At 37.1% G+C, this 25,236-nt stretch overlaps 1 protein-coding gene across 1 annotated transcript; it reads right to left on the bottom strand.

Moving 5' to 3' along the window:
- Positions 1–632: 632 nt before the first annotated feature.
- On the bottom strand, positions 633–23,561 carry LOC128859700 (xenotropic and polytropic retrovirus receptor 1). The gene is made up of 6 exons (XM_054096717.1): positions 23,410–23,561; positions 21,675–22,863; positions 21,411–21,605; positions 5,156–5,325; positions 4,683–4,925; positions 633–4,519 (listed from the first exon to the last, which is right to left on the bottom strand). The coding sequence occupies exons 1-6, from the start codon at positions 23,476–23,478 to the stop codon at positions 4,382–4,384; spliced, it is 2,004 nt and encodes a 667-aa protein (XP_053952692.1). The 5' UTR covers positions 23,479–23,561; the 3' UTR covers positions 633–4,381.
- Positions 23,562–25,236: the final 1,675 nt, after the last annotated feature.

Raw genomic sequence — 25,236 nt, forward strand, 5'->3', positions numbered from 1 at the left:
TTGGTGGGATTGGAAAGGAATCATCCACTATGAGCTGATCCAGCCTGCTTGAACGATTGATTCTACACTTTACTGTCAACAACTGCTTGCTTCAATCAAAAAAAAACGGCCAGAACTGATCAGTAGAAAGGGCGTCGTCTTCCATCAGAACAACGCTAGGCCCCATACATCTTTGATGACTCGGCACAAACTGGAGCGCTTGGCTGGGAAGTTTTGATGCATCCACCATACCCTGACCTTGCACCATCGGACTACCATTTGTTTCGGTCAATGCAGAACTCCCTCAATGGAGTAAAGTTGGCTTCAAGTGAAGCCTGTGAAATTACTTGTCGCAGTTTTTCGCCGAGAAACCACAAAAGTTTTACACTGCTGGAATAATGTCTCTAGAAGAAAAATGGCAAAAGGTGGTCGACCAAAATGGTACATATTTGGTTTAATAAATTTCATTATAAATAAAAGAAAAAAAATGAGTTGAAGTTTGATTAGAAATACGAAAAGACTTTTTCGACTACCCAATATTTTATGTTTGTAAATTACCTCGTCACGTTAACACTCACAGGAGGCAAACATTTCGAAAAATATTTAACAAACATTTATTCAATTTTTCAAGTTAATTACATACATATTACAGAAAATTTCGACATACAAACATTTGTATTCTTATGGAAAAGTACACTAGTAACTGGGTGTTTTTGCAGGAAAATTTTAATGATAGATAAAAACGAATGCAAATTAGTGACAAACACGATGTAAAAATTAAAAGGATATACGAAAACAGATGTACATAGAAATACTGACAGTGTACAGTTACATGTGATGGTGAGTATTTCAGTTTGAATTGATCTAATTTTCATGATTTTATTTACTTCATTAACTTAAACTGCAGAACTCATTACTTACAGTACGCAAAATTAATCATCCAATTTTGTTTCGGAATAACTTTTTTACTAAGTACAAAAACAAAAATTGATTTTGAGTGATAGAAATCTTTATTTTGACCTTTACAACATAGACAGACGGTGCCGCTAATCGGGATTAGCGACTTAATTCAAAATGATCTCCTGAATTAAGTGCTTAAACTATTGCGAATTGTTAAACTCGGTTAAAACCGCGTAAGCGGTTATCACGCCAATCAAGAAGAAGAAGAATGCGGAGTGAAAACTAGACTTACATAAGTCCCCTAATTTGAGCGGATTGAGGGGAATTTTCGATGGCAACATTGCCAAAAAATGGCAGTTAATATCTACTGTGAATGAAAAATAAAGAAACTTTTAAGGAGAAGAACAAGAAAAAGTGAAAACAATCATTTATGTATTAAAAATCCTGGAACAATATGAAGAGCGCAACGGAAGTAAGTATTCTATAGGATTTTTGTTTTATTTGTAAAATGCGTTTTTTCCAATTTCAGGCGACTAGCAGAAAGCAACTGTCCACCTGAACGGAGAGGGACGAGCAGATTTCTCGTTCTATTCCCTGAGATTAGTTAGTTTGCATTAAAGCGTTTGAAATTACATTCATTGTTTTGCTATTTCGGAGTAGTTTGGGAAAAAGTAATTTAAGATATTTTTAAATTATTCGTTATTTTTTAGTATCAGGGCGTATTTGTTGCCCGTGATCCATCTTTTACCGACAAAACTATCCAATAAACAAATCTGCTCTTCACTACTCCGCGTATCAATCGTCTGTCACACTAGAATTTTAATTAGTATTAACTGCCCCCCGGTAATCCGCAGTCGTTTGTCAATTGTATTAAGGTGCTGGCCCAATGCAAGCCTGCTTTGGTTGCTGTACTTGTTTCGCTTGTCTTTCGAAACTTATATAGACAAATGGAGCCTTTGAACGCTCTCATAACAATCAGATATTGCAATTTTTTTCTTATAATAGTAAAAACGTTCAAGATAAGGTGACAATCACGTCAATGATGAAAGTTTTGAGTGCGCGAACTACATTTAAATCGACAAGAACATCTGCCAACTCCATTTTCTTTGTTCAACGTTTTGCACGAATTGCTGAAGAATTCTTTAAAAAAGTATTTAATTAGGGCTTCAGTATCTTCTGACTATTTATAACACAATTGTAAGTAAATCACAGTTTTGTCTGCCTGCAATATAAAACAAAATTCACAAATGAAGCTACGAGTATACCAAATCAAATTATTGGGTATGGGAATAAGTTCCCGACCTCGTAAAAGATGTATCGCTGCTGATACCATTTTTGTGCTTGCTCTAGTAAATACTGGTGATTTGAAGGTGTATATGTGAGGTCTCGATCGCAGTAGTTGACATTCGTTCGAAGCGTAAAGATCATTTTTTTATCTGGCACTAAAATGTCTACATTTGTGCCGAAAAAACAGCATTTGCAGGAAGGGATGAATCATTAAAGACAGGAGTGGGCATTGAGCTTCTTGAAACCACGCCGTTCTTCAAGCGATTCAAGCAAAGCTGTCCTTGGTCTCATTTAATATATTTCAGTACTATTTGGGGAATTACATTGTTTAGCTCCGAGCTAAAACTTTTTACTACAATGTTAGCTGACTATATTGAGGAAATTGGCATTACAGAAGAGCAACAAGGATTCTGAAAGAACAGATCGACAGTTCTTTTATCTTGCGGCAGCTCGCCGAAAAGGCTATTGAATGAAAAAAACACATTTTTCATGTTTTATCGACCTGACAAAAGCTTTTGATCGGTTTTTGCTTAAAGATGTAATTAAAATTCACGGGAAACGCAACATTGACAACAATGCCTTGACGGTAATTAGGAATCTGAAATCAAGATAATGTGCTACGCCGATAACGCAGTTATAATGTCGAACAACAAAGAGGACCTTCAGCAGATGAGAGGTATGCCTTCAAGAAAGCTTCAGATATTGGTGGCCAAGATGAAGAGCTTGACAATAGCTAAACAACCGCTCAGGTGTAAGCAGGCAGTATGTGGAAAGAGTATAGAGCTGGTTATGAAATGCGGCTACCTGGTTACCATAAATATATCATCGAAATATGGCATCAGTGAAAGAACAGCCGAAGTCAACAACCGCATGAATAAAGCAGCACGAATTTCTGGATGCGAATTTCCTAAGCTTAAGATCGAATTTAAGGCAAAGTTCGAATTTATAAAACATGCGTTCGTTGAAACCCGAGTAGATACAACTGAGAAGACAACATTGCGATCAATTATGAGAGACCTTATGCGAAACTAAGGGATTAGAGAGATATGTGATACGGAAAACATTATCAATTGGAGCCGAAGACGAATAAGGGAGAGGAAAACTCACGTGCTACGCATGCCTGACAATAAGTTGGCTTAACCTGCAATGACGGGAAAACTGGCGACTACGAGGCCACCCGGAATGCTGGAATGAGTATTGGACATCCAGCTCTATCGATAATTGATATTAATTTACATATTTTTAATTGTTTTTTATTTATAACCAAACAAATCGTCCCCTTAGTATTAAAATAGCCTATAAATTTTTTGATGTTTTGAGAAAATGAATTTCAAACTTTTTGTCGAAAGTAGCTCTCACTCAAATCTCGCTATGTCTGTAAATATTTATTATTTTTGACTGATGTTTTGACCCACTTTGTGGAACTAGAATTTGACCAAATTTTGACCACATATAAAATCGACGATGGAGATTCCAAAAATTCAATAAAAAAATAATAGCCTATGAGCACATAGGCTATTGTTATACTAAGGGGACGAAATTGTATTTCTTGTATAAAATTGTTGATGAAAAAATTTAGTCCTATAATAAAGGAGAAGAAATAGAAGAAGACAGTATTGTTACATTAATTTTTGCCAGTTATCGAAGCCAAGCAAGCAAAGTCAGCCTGTATTGGGTCAGCACCTTTACGCGCTCCACTGCTTGTCTGTTTGTATACTGCAGCTGTCTACTTTACAAGTGTCAAATATAATGCAAAAATTATGAATGTTCCGATAGGATGATTAATTTTGCGCCACCTTGCATGTGAGTATATATACATACATACATATAAATGCTGCGTAAATATGGCTTACTTGTTTCTACAATTTTTTCTTGTTAACGGTCAACGGCATAAAGCAGCTCTTAAGTACGTTTTTTATAAGTTGGCCTACATGGATACACTTAAGTATTAAGTAATAAGTGTTAAGTAGATAAACACGTACACATACAGCTACACATACAAATGTGTGTATAAATCACACTATTAAGCTTTCAATTACCGCTATTTTACACTGTATATGTCCTATTGCCACACCTACATTGAGATTAATGACATCCAGTATTGCATTGCTTCTTCGCTTGTCCATTGCTGTATTTGTGCGCTTTTTTACAAATGTTCTTTAGAATTTTGTTCACCCACGATAATCGAAATACAAACACCAAAGTCTTTAGACATTTAAGAGCATAAATCCTCGATAGATTCGCCTTGCAGCAGCAACAGGCGTTGTTGCTCTTTCTTCTTCGACAGACCTTTGGTTTTTCCACGCCGATTGCACACGCCGTCTTCATCGTCCATCATGCGTAAAATTGTTGTCTGCCAAAGATATGTCGAGTGCATTGGAAAAGAGAAAAAATTAACCGGTCAATAAGAAAAGTCATCAATGTATCGTTATTTGAATAGCCAAGAAATATTGCGGCAATATGATATGTTAGCGCTCAAACTTTTGCGATATACATATTTTTCAATTAATTCGTACCTGGTCGGAACAATCCATTGGTGCCACAGAAATGTCACGTACAGCACGAAATTTGCCACAATTATTCAAATGCTCGTTTTCCAAACGAAAATAGTTCCAAATAAAACGCCGAAACACTTCCAATGGGCTGAGTATGGTCATCATAACATCACCCTCCATGTAGCCAGCCTCAATCAGACTCATTGACACAGTCCAACCAAAGCGCAGCACCAAATCCTCCACAATGCCAAAGTAGTAGAACCACTTCGTAGCGAAAAGCGATAAACAGTAAAGTAATTGTATTATATAATACTATACACTTATAAATGAGCATATACCGATAACTAAATATGCGCCTAATTGGGCGAAAAAACAATGAAAATATAACTGACAGCAGCAAGGCAATTGGGGAGTAGCCAAAAAGCTGCTGCCGGCCAGATAATTGACTGCGAAGACTTGAACTGCAATGTGCGTTAGTGTTTGTGTGCACTCACCGTCGTAGAGTAGACAATTTCTTCACGCAAAAAGCGATTATCACCAGCCTTGGCGTCAAATAAGCCCCAATCCATTTTAATGTCCCACGTGTAAGCATAACAGGAGGAGGCAATGGCCGCCACAATCCAGCAGTAGAACCACGGATTATTCTTCGATGTAACGTAAGTGGCTGTGACAGAAGGGAGAGGTAAAAATACATGAGTAAATTATCTGCACAATACATAATTATACAGAATGAACTAGGATACGTTACTGGGAAAAAGTTATTAACAGTCAATTTAACTTATTTGACAAGATGCCAATTACGGTTGCTAAATTTTTTGTGTGTCAACATAAGCAGCCAGCCAGGTCAGACAAATGAACCAAGTCAAGCTAGATAATGGGCAGAAGTCAATATGAATGCCGGGTGTTTTTTAAGAGCTTGAGAATTCAAAATGATAACACAAAACAGAATTATTGCTGGAATAAATTATTTTTATTACAGGGTCCGGCACTCGAAGTGTAACCAATTAAAAAGGCCATAAATTTAGTTTGGAAAATTACTTTTATTCAATTCAAAGTAAAAAATGTGTGAAAATAATGCAAAATTAAGAATTCATTTACTTTTGCTCGATATGATCATCTTGTGCCTTGACTATGGCCTTGATACGGTCCAGAAATGAATCGGAAGCTGCCCGAATGTGACATTCAGGTATTTTGGCTCACTCGCAGACAATGGCTTTTTTCAGCGCCTCAAGACTGGTGAATCTTTTAGTTCGAACCTTGCTCTCCGAAATGGTCCAAAGAGAATAATCCATCGGATTCGCGTCTGCTGAATTTGAGAACTATTTTGTGGACGTTATGAAGGTTGTTTTTGGGTCATTCTTGCTTCACTCGAGCTTTGTGAGATGGTGCCGAGTGTTGTTGAAACGCCCATGTTCTGCCACCGAAATGTTTGTCTGTCCACGGCTTCAAAGTAACCTCCCGATAATATTTCGCATTTACCTTGACGCCAGGCTCAATGAAAACGATTGGAGAGCGCCCATATGCGGTTACAGCGGCCCGAACTATTACCTGTGGCAGGTGCTGCCTCAAATTCAGGTATGATTGGTTAGCCAAATAAACCCTATCGTTTTGGGAGTTTAGGAATTGCTCAATTTAAAATATTTTCTCGTCAGAAAACACAATGTTCGGAATTTGATGGGTTTCGTCCAAGCGAAGCAACTCCTTCGCTCTCTTAAGTCCGACTTGTTGTTGCTTTGGTGTGAGATCATGCGCCCTTTGGATCTTGTAAGACTTGACTTTGAGATAATTTTTCAACATGTGGCGGATGCTGCAGGCAGATATTCTCAGTTCTTTCGCCATTCGATTGGCACTTCGTAGAGGACTCCGCTCAAGTTGCTTCTTCTCTTTTTGAACCATTTGACGTGACGTTGCAGTATTTTAATGACCACCTCCATGACGTTTCGCTATGACTGGTAACATTGTAACGAGTAATGGTGCGATGAACAAAAACTTTATTTACTTCAAGGTGCTCGAGCTCATGAACCATCGCTGGTTGTGATTTTCCAGCCAAATATAATTACGCTTGAAATCCATTACTGATTTCCTTTTTTCGTGTCTATTCTCGGTAAAATGTTTCCGCCCGTTTCTAAACAATACTCTGGACTGTTATTTAGCCAACTAACAGACAGGCGGCCGCCGTAGCCGAATAGGTTGGTGCGTGACTACCATTGCAATTCACAGAGAGAACGTCGGTTCGAATCTCGGTGAAACACCCAAATTAAGAAAAAAAATTTTCTAATAGCGGTCGCCCCTCGGCAGGCAATGGCAAACCTCCTCTGCCATGAAAAAGCTCCTCGTAAAAATATCTGCCGTTCGGAGTCGACTTAAAACTGTAGGTCCCTCCATTTGTGGAGGCCAATTCCTGTATAATCTGGTAGATAATTTCGACGCTTTTATTTTTTGAATATGATATCCGGCGCATGTCCACCGGGGGAATGAGTTGCAAAAGAGAATATAACTGCACTGTATACTGACGGATCCAAGATGAACTTTGGCGTCGGCGCCAGTGTATATTTGAAAGACCTCGTAGCTTCCAAATCTCTTCGCCTGGGGAATTGGAATAGTATCTTTCAAGCAGAAGTTCTCGGGATAAGGGAAGCTTGCAGGATAATTAAAAACCATCCACAAGAACTATCGGAAGTATGCATTTTTTCAGATAGCCATGCAGTCATCGCAGCTTTTAAGTCACATACAACAAATTGGAAAATCGTCAGACAATGCAAGGAAAAACTTAATGCATTAACGCGCACCACAGATATCACTTTCATCTGGGTACCTGTTCATAGGGGCTTAGAAAAAAATAAGAAAGCTGATGAACTGGCAAGATAGGGGGCATCTTATAATGAATCCAAACGGTAGAAATAGGCCGTCTCCAAGGAATGCGCAAAAGGCATATCTTCTCGCTATTCTATTAAAGAAGCAAGTCGTTGACAGATGGACTAACACGGATACCTGCAGAATAACTAAACAAAAATAACCCAGCTTCAACAAGTCCAGAACTGACAAGTGGTTAAGAAAGCCACGGGCAGACATATTCAGAGTTACGTCAGCAATAACCGACCACTGGACTTTAGGAGTCTATACCAGGAATATGGGGTGGCCGTACAACGATAGATGCAGAAGATGCTGTGGGTTCTCTACGACATGGAATGCTGGGGGAATTGTCAACCGTGAACTTGAAAGATATTGTAGAGAAGAAAATAGACAACGTAGGCAGATTCATAGTAAAATTAAGATGGTTCGACTAATAAAAAGCAGCTGTATATCGAAATGGCATTTTTGTGCTACTTGGTTTTGGGATGTGTCACTTAGACAACTGCTACACATCCACCACCAAAACCATGAGTTGCATGGTGCCTTCGATAAGCCCAATTTTTGGCTACTTCTTCCAAAAATTCTGGCCGCATTGTATGAATGGTGGCAAGTTTCGCCGTCTCGTTGGAAGCAAATGTCGTCGCTATTTAGTAGATAAATTTTTGGAAAAAAAAAATTCAGTCCTCATAGCTCGATAGCGCTCGACATTTACCGTAACGGCAGCTCTTTCTTCATTTCAACAGAAATAAGAACTGATAATGCCGCTAGTGCTCTATGAACTTCGTCAACTGATTTTAATTTTTTTTTAAGTAAATTTTCTCAATTTGAAACCGTTTCTCAATTTTGAAGCTAGCGAAACCTTACTGAACATAAATGTCAACACAGTTTACCATTCTTAGTTGTCAAATTGTAGTTATCGATATCGATAGTTCTCATGAAACTACAAGAACACCCGCTACATACAACTTGTGTTGTACTTGTAGCTAGACAAAATTATTTTCTTCAAATAAGCTATAAGAAGAATGCGTTGATAATGGTGTAATCCATGAGCGGTAAGGCTTTTTATGTTTGAGCATAAAATTTTTAGAAATTCGAATTAAGTGCTTATGAATAATAGATGTGTTGCGATTATCGATTCATTTAATAATCTTTTACATTCACGCTTGTTGCGAAAAGTGCGATGGTAACCCATCGCACTCATCTGTTTGCCATTTTCTCATTCCCTCATACAAATGTCAAACTCATTATTTTTGATTTCTACATTGTTCGAGCGCACAGGCGCCGCAAGCGAACAAAATGTAAGTTTTATACATTTTTATAATTGAACTTAAAATAATTGTAAAAATAAAGATTTCAGCCTACAACTACAAGGACTTGAATATTGTTTAATTTGCGGGCCGCCAATTGCCGGCACAACAAGATGCATAGGATTTGTGGTACTTGACGATAAGGGTTTATAGATATTAAAAACAAAACCAAGTGAATAGAACTAAATTTAAAAAAAAGAGGTTGTCTGTAAAGTCGGTTTACTGACGATAGTTTAACGTGACAACGTCATAAGAAAATATTGATGGAATGGTTGCAATTTTCAAAACAAAATTTTAATTTTATTTGTTTGATAGATATTTTGTATGGATATAGAGGAGGAGGTAAATGGAATTGCAATGGAATAGGTCAAGTTACATTTACACAAACGTGAAAAATGACGAAACATTTATCAAATTCATGAAAGATATCTTCAATTTCAATTGTGCATCAGACGTTAATAAGTCAACAACACTAAGAGGCAACATCATCGATTTGCCTTTTTCAAGACACTTTACACTTGAAACACTCCCTTTCATTTCCTACTTTTTCTATCATCGTCCTATTCTCAACAGAGAAATGGTTCATTACCATGCACACAGGAAGAAGGCATATGCCAATACAAGTATGTGAATTTATATACAAATGCGCATATACATATATATACATACATATATATGCTCACTCAAGTAGGACAGAGTCAGATGTCGAACGTTGACGAACGCGGGGGCCGATTGTGCTCTTTGTCGTTCGTTCCGCGCTCTCGCTTGCAGTTCAAGCACATTAGTTTACATTTGCTTGCGTACGGAATAGATTCGTATATTTGATATGTCCATATGATTTGTATGCATCTTTACATATAGATTTGTTCTTTTTGAAAATTGCGCGAAATTGTATATGTATATGCATGTTTATATACATATATTAGTATACAACATATCTTATAAGGTATATGGTAAATATTCCCATACATTTTTTCCTTCATATATAATAAAAGAATTAATTATAATAACATTAAAACAACAGGTATTATTAACAAACTTGGTTTTATTTTAAATTCTTCAAGTAAATCAAATTAATAATAATCAATAAGAAGGCACATGCAAATACAAATACGTGAATTTAAACATATATGTACATATGCGCATATACATACATATATACGCTGACTTAAATAGGAGAGAGCAAGATGTCGAACGTTGCCTTTCGTTTGCTTTGTTTGCTTTGTCGTTCGTTCCGCGCTTTCGCTTGCAGTTCATTCAAGGTAACGGCAATGAGCAAGGTAACGACAATTGAGCAAGGTAACGACAAATGAGCAAGGTAACGACACATTTTTTCGTGCGTGCAGCCTGTTAAATCGAATTATAAGACGTTATCACGTCAAAAGTAATTTAATTTCAATCAATTGAAGTAGAGGCGCTTATGTCTGGTACGTGAAAATTTTCAGGAGCAGGGAAGCACACAAATATTAAGTTATCTAAATTAAAACTTGGTAATGTGAATTTCAAAAACTCAGAAACGTGAAAAAAACTCAGAAGTTTCCAAAAAGGTAGAGTTAAATAATTCAAGAGCTACTTGTACCCGACTTTAACCCTCCGTTGGACACGTTTTTTAAGACCTTTGTTTGGGCACCCGGGTCTGACTCTTTTTCGTCGTATTCGAGGATTCCTTTTAAAAGGTTATATTCATAAATCGATAGAAAATCAAATTTTAGGAAGCTACCTGGCTTAGAAAGCTCAAGTCGTTAGCTGTAATAGAAATATGTTAAATTACCTCCAAAGTCGAAAACGTCTGGCCAAACCAGGTTGGCCAACGAAGGCTTAACCATAAAGAAACGCTTATCTAATTTTATTTATTTTAAAATCATACGTGATCGTATTCGTACTCGTATTTGTATACTCGTACATTACCGATTTCGTATTCTTTGCCTTATTCGAATACACAGCCGCATACGCATTGGCGTTCTCAATCGCTCTAGAATACTGAGATCATCATTCCCATTCGTATTCTCAAAAGATGCATTAAATCAAAAAAATACTTATATTGAATTATTTTGTAAGAGTAATTATTATAAATAATTATTTCATTACAGTTTTTCAAGGGTACTGGCTGCTAAGGCTGAGTAGTTAAACTTGAGCAGAGTGAAGAAGGAGTGAGGAGAAATATATATTTATTTTTTTATACATAGTTCGGTATTCTCCACCACTCTAACACTTAAAGCAGATAACATAAGCTATTAATAAAATCAATAAAAAAATTCGAGGAAGTCTTTATCTCGAAAAAAAATAGTTTCGCTTAAAATGTTGATCAAAATAAGTAATAATTCTTTCAAAATATTTTTTTTTTAATGCGTATCTTATACTACAATAAAAAATAAAAAAAATGTATTTTTATAGAAATGTTAAAAAGGGACGAAGATGTTTCACAAAATATATTTGAATAAATCTGAAAATGATGATTTTTTTTTTAATTTTTTCAGTTTACTTTTAATTATACACAAGTTTACAAATAAAATAATTGCTAGAAGCATTGTTGACGATTTAATTTGGACCTTTTTACACAGAATCGCTTCATATCAGTAATACAATTTAGTCTCGGGATTGCAGCATACATTTAATGAGATTCGTTTACAGCAACAATTCTACGAAGAATAATTAACTATTTGTTCTCAAATAATAAAATATCTAAAATAACAGAGTACACGAACGCAAAAACTTGAAACTTTCTTTTTTGACAGTTGATAGTTGAGCTCAAAATCCGTTGATTGACCAGCTCAAAATGTATTATTCTCAAGCATGATAGATTTAAAAGGTTTTCCCAATAACTATGGTGAAAAGGAGAATTGTGCAGGGAACTTCGCTTACTATTAAAGATGATAGATTAACAGGTTTGCTGGTTAGGTATGGTGAAAAAATAAGTTTGAAGGGAACTTTAGATTCCACGTCACTGGTTCTGTGTGTTGTTGATTTTTATCACTACCACAATCTCAATTTTGTGAAACACATCCCAAGTGACATCAGCACATCCAGCTAATACGCTCAGAGCCTAATAAAGGTCCCCTAAGTAGAACACCTTTAAAACTCTTTTCCCCATGAGTAACTACGTCACGAGGATTCGGCAGCCGAATTCTGCACGATCCGATCAGTCGTTGTTCAGACAGCAATGACGTGACATTGTGCTAATTTTATATCACTAACAGAATCTTATTTTTTACGTAAACAAACCACTCAGTGACCCCATTTACGTCAGCCTATCAGCTGATATTGTCAAATTCGCTGAAAGCCGGATAAAGGTCCATTATTGACCATACTTTTTCAAGCATTTTTAACATGTGTTACTGTATTATTCCCCCGCTAGTCCCACCATACATACAGCATTATCTACCATGGCACAAATTGCTTCTATTTGTCCCGTTCTTCCTTAACCAGCTTTTTCAAAAGGTTCAAATCTCTTTGGTGGTAGATGCTTAGTTACCTGTCACTGCCTAAATTCTTAATACGTCAACTTTATACCCTTAGTTTTATTTTATTGTCTTCTCAGTGATTGGGCGACTAGAGCAAGACTCAACTTTAAAATCAGGCATTCTGCGGCGGCCTGCGCCCTATTACTCCTTTCCTTACAATCAGAAAACCGAATATTAGATATTTTCTTTTGCATATGAATACAAATAAGCTGTGACTAAAGATGCGATGAGGTATTGTATAATAACCCGTAATTTGTTATAGAATATTTTGGGTAACCCTTTATTATACACATATATGTATTGTATATGTAGTATAGTTTCCAAATTTTGGCTTTACGGTGTATTTTAAACAAGAAACTACTTAGAAATCTAACACAGACTGAGAAGCCAAATGTTGTCATGGTTTTACATGGCTTTCAATGTAATTTCATATTTGCCGCACTTATGTAGTACTTATAAGCAAGCATTAATGTACATATTTCAGTAAAGTTGTCTTATCTAACTCATACGAATATACACTTCTCTGTGCAGCAGAGTCAGAAACCATAGAAATGGTAAGGGCATTTGTTGTTTGTTGGCGCAAAGGCAATGCGACGGGTCACACAAAACTTTGTCCTTTTTAGGCGATGTATGGTAAATTATTTCATAATCGTTGTGAGCCATCTCACTTAAGGTTTCCTTTGTTTCCCTTCTGAGAGGCTTATAGAACTTACATTTATGGCATGTTTCTCGGCAGAAGTTTTCAGCTGATTTACATAATTATTTTAGCATTTTAAAGGAGGACTGTGATACTGGTTTGGATTTTTTAATTTATTGCCACCAAGGCTGTGAAAATAATACTGCATATAAATATATACACTTTGGAGCATAGTTGTAGATGTACCTTACATTTCCTGTATTTAAATATGAAATCATAAACTGCCTATTAAAGTTCGTGGAATAAAATAATTTTGTTAAATAATACTGATCGTTTTATTTTCTCAATGGAGCGAAAATGTAAGTACATAGCTAGCAAACAAACATTGCTTTCAGAAACACTCTTTTCCTTATATATTTCACGGTAAATTACTACACACTCAATGTCGTATACTTTCGAATCAAGGATGATAGATGAACTTCAACTGCCACATCATAGAGGTCTTGGCAGCAGAAGCCTGCCCGCTCACGGTCTTTGTTCAGACCACAAATCAAAGACAATAGATAGGTTTTGCTTTCAGCTATGGCGAAAATGGAAATTGAGCCAGCAACTGCAGCTGTAATGTCAACGGATACTCGGGAGCAGAATTCTGCCCGCTCATTTAACAAACTCGTCCAATCAGTCGTTGTTTAGACGGCAACGAAGCAATATGAGCAAGAACTGTCTGGACTTTTTTCGTATATCACCTACACAAGCTTAGTTTTTTCGTTAAATTATTCATGACACTAGCTAGGTCATACCATCAGTTGATTCTATCAATATTCGCTGACAGCCGAATAATCATCTTTTATTGAACTGATTAGTGAACTGAATTATCCGAGAGTTTGCGCAATTTGGCAGTCCGTCTTCATAGCACTGCTGGTGATGAATATAATTGAATCTTCTAGGAGAAATTATCTTATTGTATTATTAGTGTAAAGAAATGTGTGGTTTTGGAAATACTGGCGAGCCTATACCCGACTGGAGTCTCACTTGGCGAAAGTTAATACAGCAAAAGGCAGTCGGTTCTACCTAATCCAACGGATTAACAGTCTGTGTCAGAAAAAAGGAACCGCGATTATTCATGAAGTATTGTATAAAAGATATATATTAGGCGCGCTAAGTTCTCGCTTTTTTTTTTGATAAAAATACAACTTTATTCTGAAAAAATGGTTACATTGAAAGTATTGCCCATCGCTGGCGACTACTTTTTCCCATCTTTCTGGTAGATCTCGTATACCGTCGCAATAAAACTGTTCATCTTTTGAGGCTATCGACGGATCAAGCCATTTTTTGATATCTTCATATGAATGGAACTGCTGGTGCCATTGATCGGAACAGGTGATAATCGGACGGCGCAATATCTGGAGAATATGGTGGGTGGGATAGGATTTCTCATTTCAGTGTTTCCAGGTAGGTTTTAACGGGTTGGACCACGCGAAGCTGATGGTTGTCATGCTGTAGAATCACTTTTTCATGTCTCTCCGCGTATGGCGGACGCTTCTCGCCCAGTGCTCGGCTCAATCGCATCATAATAAATAACACCAACTACATAGCATAACCTTCGCAGAGTGACCGGGCAGTCCCCATGACTTTCTTTTCTTTGGATTGCTGTAAAGAATCCATTTTTTTATCACCCGTCACGATGTGATGAAGAAATCCCTTCCTTTTTTGCCGCTAGAGCAGTTGTTCACTGGCGAAAAAGCGACGTTCAACATTCCCTGGTTTTAACTCATAAGGAACCCAAGTCCCCTGTTTCTGAAACATTCCCAAAGCATGCAATCGCTTGGAAATGGATTGGCGGGTAACTCCTAACACTAAAGAAAGCTCTTCTTGCGTTTGGCATGGATCCTCATTGAACAATACCTCCAATTCAGCGTCTTCGAAGTTTTGTGGCATTCCTTCACGTGGACGGTCGTCAACATTAAAATCACCGTCTTTGAAGCGACGCAGCCAATCTCGGCACGTTGTTTCACTTAAAACAGCATCTTCATAAACTTTTTGTAGCTCTCGATGCGCTTCAGCCGCTGTTTTTTTCGAATGACAGAGAAAAATCAACACTTCCCGCAAATGACGATTATTCGACACAAAATCAAACATTTTCACAAAACCAAAACAAAATCACTAATGTGTGGAAGCAGTTTGTTTACCATATATCTAAGCTTGGTTTATGACGTTTAGGTTATATTAGAATCGACTAGCACACACTGCTGGCGGCTTCTATTGGGAACTTAGTTGTGCGCCTAATAATACAAATTATGCACACAATCACCTTCAGTTTGTTATAAGGCACTGTTCGAAGCAATACCGAACGGGAGTGTCACTTGGCGAAAGTTAATGCAGCAAAAAACAGTCGTTTCTACCTAATCCAAACGACCCGGAGTAACCGTCTGTGTCAGAAAACAGAAACCGCGATTATTCATGAAGTATAAAAGTTATATATTTAAATTTTTTTTTACATGAAAGTATGTACAAAACTACGCGTCGCAACCCGACTAGAATTACAGTGAGGCATGCCGAAGAATCAGTTAGGCCCGAATTAGGCAGGCCTTACTGAGGCACGCCTCACTATTACCTTACCAGACCCACGTTAGGCAAGGCAAAGATTGGCATGCCAGAACAATACCAAATTTGGTTGTGGTCACGAAAATCTGTGGCAGTGTCTCACTTAGGCATAAATTGGAATCCCTAACTGATTTGTAGAAGGGTATCCGGAGTATTAGCGAAGTTCGGTTTTTCGAATCTGCGCCTAATGAGGCAGATGGGTGGCGATACCTTTCGGGACTTGGGCCTAGTTTGGCTGCCTTATGAGGCGCAAATTTGGAGTGCGGTCTGCCTTATTTGCGCCTAATCACCGCCTTACCAAAATTTCTAGTCGGGAATTACTCAATAAGCCGTGTAGTCTTCATTGTTCCCGAGTATAGCCTGGCATATTCTTCATGCTTGGAACCAGCTTTTCTGCGTAGCTCGTCGACAAACTAGGACTGCGAACTGGACGCACGAGTTGTTTTAAATTATGGACTGGCTTTCCGGCTAGATGTGTTTTCATAGTTCCCCACATATTTTCAAAGGGGTTGGCGTCTGGGGACTTGGAAGGCCAGTCCAATACTGTGCCGCCAATTGCTTGTTTTGTTGTTTCTCAATGTGTTTTTCTGAGAGCAGTGGTTTTGATGATGAAGGACGGTAGGATTTGTTCGCCTCCTTTAGTCGATGTTCGATGGTGTTGATACTTACATTTATTCCCTTTTTAGCAAGAACTGATCGTGCTTAGCGTAGTCACAAAGAAGGGTCCCGCTTAAAAAGTTGGACGATCACCTTATTCTGCTTTTTTGTCGTCACTTGCTTCAAGCCACGCTCGGAAAGGTCATCAACATTTTTGTACGCCTTATACCGCTGATTCGACATCACAACAAACTATTTTGATTTTTTGATTACTTTTGCAGCCGTGGCGTAAGATAATTTCGGCCCTTTTGAATGCGTTCATAAAAATACCGCCTCGAAACGCTTCGCGTACTTCTCACTCATTTTTGTTTGGTTGCGTTTACGGAAAAGTTTCGAACGACACCAACCTGAGTTAGTACCGGCATCGTAGCCCTTGAGTGGGACTATTATGCAGCAAAAGGCAGAACGTAATATATCTTGAAGTTACAAGAAAAATACCGGTTTTTTATTTTCTGACACCGACTCTATATCCAGCCAAGGACTGTCATTTCAGAGTACTCCCCGTACATTTATGCTGCTACAACAACAACAACAACAACAGCAAAAATTAAGCGAACGCAGTAGCTTAATCGAGTAATTGAATTTACCTTCGCAGTGGACACTTGAAGGAAGCAGGTTAACACACCATATCCGATACAATTAAATGTCTTCGATATGGAGCGGCAAGAATTTTACAATTATTACAAATATTACATTTGCACTTTAAAAACTTCGAATGACACCAGTGTCGAGAAATATAAATCTATGACCTAAGAATAAATTTATGTACTGAGACTTGGTAAAATATATATGTATGTATGTACTCTCAAAATGTATTTGCGATGTAATTTAATTCATTAGAGTAAGATTTTATTGATAATAAAGTGCATTAAAATATTGTTAGTCTTGAGTCCTACCTTTTCACGAAAATGTTCGGGTTTTTTCGATTGTTGTCTTCTGCTTGTAAATTGAGGCATAGCAACTCTATTTAATGTTAATGTAAAGTGAGCCTAATCCCCTACAGGGACGAAGTACGCACACATACGAACATAGAACAAAAAACTGATGTTCGTATAAATTTTCAGTATCGTAAGTTGGATAAAAAGCTTGTTGGAAGCATATACTATATCTATTGCATACAAGTACATACTAGGTTGTTCAATAAGCTTTGCGGTTTGATAAGAGAAGGCGTTGCTACTAGCCTACTTTTTATTTATTTATTTTTTTTTTTGTTTTTCGTTATGTTCATGTTTTTCGTTATGAAGAGTATATATGTATAAACGTATATGGGTAAGACTCCGTCAGAAAATATGAGATTTGCAAGTGGTCTTTCGATTTCTTTGAAACTTTGGGAAATATTAGTTCTAGGTAAGATACATTCGAGCCTAAAAGGCTTTTGAAAAATTTTCAAAATTGAGTCATCTACGCCATGTTGAAAATCGGGACCGTGTTTTTTTCAAAAACCAATATTTCTTGAACCGTTGGATGGATTTCAATGCAATTTACAGACAATATAGAAACAAATAAGTAGTTTAAATTAGTATTATGTTAAAAAAAAAATTTCGAAATTTTGACCAAAAAAAAGTCAAAAAAATTTTTTGAATCAATTTTTAGTTGATTTGGCCAGTTTTTTAGATTTTCTGTTATACACGTAACGATTCCTTATGATTTAACCTTTATTTTGAAAAAAAAAATTTTATGGTGTCTATAATAGTTCTCGAGATATTGCGATTTTAGTGGAAGCGCGCACGCACGGTTTAGGTAACAGGTGTGCAATGCGCGCTGCGTTATGTGTTCCTGTATGAAGTGACTGGAGCAGACTGCTGCAGGTCTGTGCGCGTTTTTCTACTCCCGCGCTGCGTAACCGCGAACTTCACGGTGCGCGCTTCCACTAAAATCGCAATATCTCGAGAACTATTATAGACACCATAAAATTTTTTTTTTCAAAATAAAGGTTAAATCATAAGGAATCGTTACGTGTATAACAGAAAATCTAAAAAACTGGCCAAATCAACTAAAAATTGATTCAAAAAATTTTTTTGACTTTTTTTTGGTCAAAATTTCGAAATTTTTTTTTTAACATAATACTAATTTAAACTACTTATTTGTTTCTATATTGTCTGTAAATTGCATTGAAATCCATCCAACGGTTCAAGAAATATTGATTTTTGAAAAAAACACGGTCCCGATTTTCAACATGGCGTAGATGACTCAATTTTGAAAATTTTTCAAAATCCTTTTAGGCTCGAATGTATCTTACCTAGAACTAATATTTCCCAAAGTTTCAAAGAAATCGAAAGACCACTTGCAAATCTCATATTTTCTGACGGAGTCTTACCCATATATGAGAAGTTCAATTTCAATTTGTTAATGCATTCTTTATTTGCAAGCCATTTAGTATCGACGTGTCACGGTATTTTCACAATGGATAAAATCAAGTATCGTGCAGTGCTTGAGCTTTTATTTTTGGAAGTTTTAAAGCAGAGGAAATTTATGAACGAATGTTGAAAGTGTAGAAGATCTTTTCGCCATCTATTAGTACAGTAGAAAGATGGGTTGATGAATCTTAGTGTCGTCGCACAATCCTTTAAGGGATCCATGTCACGGACGTCCAAAATCAGCAAGAACACCAGAAAACGTAGAGAATATACAGAATATCTTATCGGCAAAGCGTCGAGTGACTTAAAGAGATTTAGTAGAAGTCCTAGGCATCTCATTGGGCAGTGTGAGCAATATTTTGAGTGAAGTATTGGGTTTCAGAAAGCTGTGTGTGCAATGGGTGCCACATTCGCAAACAATGGAACAAATCCACATTCCAATGCGACTTTCTTAGCGACTTTTAGAGCATTTTCGAGATAAAGTGGATTTTGTGCATCCATTAATCACTATGGATGACACTTGGGTCTATCAGTATGATCCCAAATCAAAATAAGAGGCTAAAAAGCGGTTTGAAATTGGTTCTTCGGCTGCGATTTGAGTTCGTGTCCAGAAATCGGCCAAGAAGGCAGTTTTTTTGGAATGCGAAAAGAATTTTGTGAGTGGATTACTTGCAAACTAGGAGAAGAATAAATTATGAATATTATTGGGACCTTTCAGACCAGCTGAAGGAAAAAATACCCAGCTTGCAAAAAAATTCTTTGTCACAAGAGCATTTTGACTATGGCTAAAATCCGTGAATTAAAGTTCGAATTGTTGGAGATTCCACTGTATTCACAAGATTTGGCCCCTAGCGATTTCTATCAGTTTCCAGACCTAAAAAAATGTGTGCGTGGAAAGCGTTTTTCATCAAATGATGAGATCATAACAGCTGTGGACGTGTATTTTGCAGCCCTTGCAGATTCCCACTTCAAGGATAAAATTTATAAATTGGTTTCCCGTTGGAACAAGTGTATAGATGTTGAGGGAAACTATCTATACTATAAAGATGAATGTCTGTACGTTGTCCGCGCATCACTACGAAACGACAACACCAAATGACGTAACAATTTTTATACATTCATATTTTCACCCAATGAAGGTTATGGGCATGTTTTTATGATGGAACTCCCTTCCCACAGCCCCCAGGCCGCGCCACCACTCTCATTCGTCACTAATAATCGTATATTTACTTAAATTTAATCTAAAAAATCTTAGTTTTTCCTATTTCCCACTATTTATAGCACACTCTAGACTTCATAATCCGCATAAGCTGTTCAACTATGAGCCAAATGCAAAGCTCAAAAACGGTTTGAGATAGAAAATTAATAAAAATAATTTTGCTTGATATTTTTCTGATTGGTTTTGATTTTATTCAACGAGACATAGCAACGGGTATTGTAATATTGTGGTTATGAATAAAAAATTATTTTCTATGAAATTATTGATTGTAATTCTTTTATATACATATCCTCAATCCCTCAAAACTACTCCTACGCGAGCCGGGCCGCGGGTTAAAGCTAGTACTGAATAATAAAGTGAATTTCGAACCATAAAATTGTTTTTTTCTTATCGAGTCGCAAAACTTATTGAACAACCTAGTATATGTATATGCCTAGGTACGTTATTATGTACCTGAATATAAGTACATATGAACGTTTTATGTCTGCCTTGTAGGCTTTTCTGTACTTTTGAGTGGCAAAGTTTCAAGTGTGGCTACCCGAAATTTATTTTGAAGAAAAATAAAAAAAATAATGACATGAATAGCTAACATACGAAAATAAAGTGATAATACTTAAATTGAGACATATTGCAGTAAGTATTGTAATTTAAAAACAAATAATTATAAGCACAAAAATAGATACGCATTTAAGGGGACAGATACCAGTAAACGGCCATATTTTCCCTTATTTTCATTAAAATTATTTAAAATGAAGAAGCCAATATATTTTTCAAAATTGGCATACTGTTTATTTATACATTAATATAATATACATTTTTTTTTCTTAACATTTAAAATGGCGGATGTACACTCAATTCTTCCAGGAAGGTCACAACGGGGCTTCTCGAATTTTCCTACTATTTTTGCTTTGAAAAAATTATTTTTTCGAAAAATTGTAAATTCACATAGAAAGTAATCTCATAAAAAAGATGTGTGCAAAATTTCAGGAAGATCGGTCAATAACTTTTCGAGTTATCGTGCACACCAAATCGAAAAATATAGTTTTGAGAAAAACGCGTCGAAAGTTTGAATACAACGTTACTGTACCTCTCCCAGCGCTCGAACGCAAAGAAAAGAGTCGTCACGGTTGACGGTCTATAATATAAGAAATACTTAAATTTACGTTCTAACATTTTTTTGATATATTCTTAAAGGATTATATTAACATTTTATGAAAAAAAAATGTTTTTTTTCGAATTTTTACAGGTTTCTGTCCCCTTAATAAATTCGTTACTAATAGCTAAAGATGGTGACCCAACGCACGGCTGATTTGCTACGAAAAACTGTCAAAAAAAAAAAAAACAGAAAAATTCCGTAACTTACGAAAGTTGGCCAAATAGCAGCTTTGCCTCAAGCGCTTGAAGTGCTTTGAAATTTCGAATAGCGCAATATTCTATTTAACAACTCTTTTTTGGTCTTTGACATTTCATTTTATTTTCCTATTAGTTTGAAATCACTCAAAGCTACCATTTGCCCATAGAAATTTTCAATATTAAGCAAAGCAGTTCAAAGCGAGCAAAGCCAGTAAAGCAATCCTACGTTGGGCCACCACCTTGATTCTCCGGCTTTAGATGCCTGATAACATCAGCCATTAAACGATGCTTGTTCACTCACCTTCAGTTGTTTGGAATTTGTAAGAGAATATTACAACAAAAAAGGATGTCGCGTACTTGGCAGCATTCACCAGATGCGGAAAAGCTTCACGCGTGTCACGATAGCGCCGAATACACTGAGCGAATCGCCAATAAGCCGGCAAAATGGCCACAACCGGACGCACGATTGAGATGTCTTGCACACATCTGCTACCATCTACAATATTTGAGTTGTGAGCCTAAATGGAATAACAATTAAATTATAATTAGCAAAACGGTCACTTACCATAGCCCGTTGTGTGCCAGCTGGAATATTCACCAAAGAAACAAATAATGAATGGTATATCCAGAAAGGCGGGCACAATGCTGTTCAGTTGGTCGGCGAGCCAAAAATCGGCGAAGGTTACAAAGAAAAATGGCGCCATTACAACGCGACTCAGCACGCGCACCGCCCAGTAACGCGCCTCATGGTGAAACGTCTTCGTGGGGTTGAGTAGAAATGCAAACATTGTTGTGTAAAGAAAAATTGCTGCCGAATATTGTGGTATTGCAAGCGAGTCACAATAAATATAGCACAGCACACAAATTGCCCAAATCACACCGAAAACCGAGGCCACTTCCATGATATTCTGTTCGGAGAGGTGATTGCGTGGATCCAGCTCGAAGATGAGTACATGGTTTACGCCCGATGAACGCCAACCATACACGTTGACGCCCCATAGAAAGAGAAACTCAATGATTAGCAAGGGGCCGCGAAACATGCGCAAACCTACGCGCCAATCTTCGCCGAAGCCATGAAATATAGCCGACAATATGACTGTGAGAAAGAGCACCACAAAAGCGCCCGAGAAGAGACCCACTTTAAAGGTGGTCCACGGGCTTTGCTGTTCACCTAACGGCGGCACGCGCAAACGTTTCATTGCCTTCTGGCGGTCGCCGCCCTCGATGTCATTGGTGAAGGCGCGTTCCGTTTCCTGAATGAGTCGATCGATATCCTTGTTAACATAGAAATGCGCTGCTTCCACATACTCCTCACGCCACTTGACACCATCGCACACATTCAAGAGCTTGTCGTGTTTCTTGAGTATCTTGCGAAAACCGGTAAAATTCAAATTCTGGTAGTTTTGTAGCAAAATCAAACCTAAATAAAACTCGCTAAATGCTAATTTGAGATCCTGGATCTTGCGCGCAGGTACATTCTTCTTGCCCAATGGTGTCTTGTACTTCCAAGCGGGTTGCTTCTTCACCGCACCCATCTCCAGCGTTTCGCTGAGTTCACTACGAAGATTGCCATATTTGCGTGTAGCCTCAGCCATCTTTTCGGAGTAGAAGGTATTAATTTTGGCCAACTCTTTGTCACAGTAATGGAAGAATTGCTCATCGAATTTGGCAAAGTAGCGCGACAGCACCTCCGGATCGACGAGCTCTGCAGAGGGCGCCTGCTCTACGGCCGCATACAGCATTGCCTTCATTTCCTGGTGCCGTAGTGAAAAATAAAAGTAAATAAGCAATAAATAATTAATGGACGGTGCTTATATTTTGCACAAGACTGTAGTGTTTTTTGTAGCATAAAATCGTTTACAAGCCCATAAAGCTTAGCATCTACTTATACGAGTATACATACAAATATGAGTATACATACATACACTCTCGTCGCATGGGTGTTACTAAACTCAGCATTTTAACCTCCTAAAACTTGAAAGCTCGTTTTGTTTACATGAATTGTTTGTAAACAAATGCCCTAAAAACAATGAGGTTTTCATTTTGTTTACATCACAATCTTCTAAACACTCAGCAACAGGTGTCTATTTCGGGCCATGCGCACTTCAAACACATTTTTCCGCTAAAATAAAAGCTCTGTACTTTGACAGCTGCCTCTAAGCTTTTATGACGTCATGCATCCCAATGACAGTTGCTGCCATTGATCACCCACCCGCTGCACCAGTATCTACAATATTTTCACTTTTCACTGGCCAACATCCGAAAACGTAAATAAGACACGTCTCAAATGCGGTTCATACCTCGTAGTTTATATACTGTTTTCGCCATTCCGGTGTTATATGCGCGCCTAAGTGTTCGGCAAATTTCATTTTTACAATCAAAATATACTAATTCACTACAATTTTAATAAAATAATTGGACAGCACTCGTTTCACTCGCATCATTTTCACGGGCACAGTCAATACCGATGCGCACTGACACACACATACACGAGTATACTTACATATATGGATGAAAAGTGAAATTTTGTTAGGAACCATATGGTCGGAGGCAGTTTTTGTGCTTCGCATCGGAAACTTGCAAAGCTTTTCAGTTCTGTAGAGCTTTTGGGCCAAATTTAATTTTACTTCTACATGTGAAAGTCAAGTATTTGCATACATATTAAGGATAATTAAAGCCGCATGAATGTAAATTTAACTAAAATGTTTGTATCGTATGAACTTTTTGCTTAGTGAATGCGATTAAGTGAGAGAAAATGGCCGTTACTATAATCAATTGAGAAAAATAGTTGAATAGGCCAGAAATAATTTTAAATTTACTAGAAGTTGTGCATGTATGGCTTGGAATATCCATTCGCAAATTGTAAATGAAATATCTTAAAGCAGTTTGGCACAAATGTAAGCCCTAACATGAGCTGGGCTGTTAAGTGACTCCCCTACTTACATACATACATAGATATGTATAGTAAGTAACGGCCATTATTATGTTAAATTTCACTAACCAAAAAGGAAAAACTGCTCAAAATTATTTCAAAATTTTGCAAAACAGGAACCGGCGATAAGATGTTCGGTTTCGCCCGACCCTACAGAGATACATACTACTTTCCTTGTTAAAATTACTTAAAAACAAAATCCTTCCTCGTTGCGAGGGTATGTATGTTATCATGCCTCTTGAATCATGTGAAAACTCCCACACATACCTCGCAAGGTGGCTTATTACTTCATTCAATAGGCAGCGAATATCCTCATACAAAGTTTCAGAAGAGTTCTGGCTTTTAAATGAATTTAAGCAAAGTTTTTCCGAGCTTTAAGGCTCGAACTCGAAATGTGACTAACGAAATTTTATCACTGAAATAATTTACTCACCATCACTTTAATGTAGTTGAAAGGCTCAACATAAATAAATACGCATTATTCTCTATGTTAAATGCTGCTTTATCATTTCAGCGATTTTGGCAATTTTAACAATTTTGACAATTTAAAAAAATTGGCTCAGCCGTTTTTTCTTTCACAGACAAATTGACGCCAAGTGAAGTCAAGTCTCCTGTTTGTCTTCCTACCATAAAGAAGGTCTCCCCTCTCCTCTGCTATCACCAGCATATATCGCACCATGCGTACGAAATGACTTTACAGCGGAACCCGTTGATTTCTCTTCTCTGCACTATGTGTATGTGTTGTAAGAATCTATTTCATTCGCCTTGGTTCGCTGTTATGTATGGAGATGTATGTAAAGAGATTAATGCTGCTATATGTAAAGAAGGGATTGCTATATTCTTTGCGTAAAAATTGTGGAAAAAATGTAAAACAAATTCCAAACAGTCTAACAGTCATAATTGGGTCATAATTCTGTAAAAACAAAATAAATAAATAAAATTTTAAATTAATATTGTGGCTATTAAATTTTGGTACACAGATTTTGAGTCATAATTGTGTATTTTCTAAAGTACTGTAAAAAAATAAAAAAAATATAGTGCCAATGAAAATTAAAAACTGAAAAAAGTGAAATAATTGGTTAAACAATAATACAACGATATGTAAATATTCGTGTTCGACGACATAGAAATTTGTAATAGTTATCCCTAATTTTTGCAAGTAGCCGTTCATTAACGCCAAAAGTTTATTCATCAC

The sequence above is a fragment of the Anastrepha ludens genome, chromosome 4 (assembly GCF_028408465.1).
Source record: "Anastrepha ludens isolate Willacy chromosome 4, idAnaLude1.1, whole genome shotgun sequence".
In the NCBI taxonomy this organism is placed as follows: domain Eukaryota; kingdom Metazoa; phylum Arthropoda; class Insecta; order Diptera; family Tephritidae; genus Anastrepha; species Anastrepha ludens.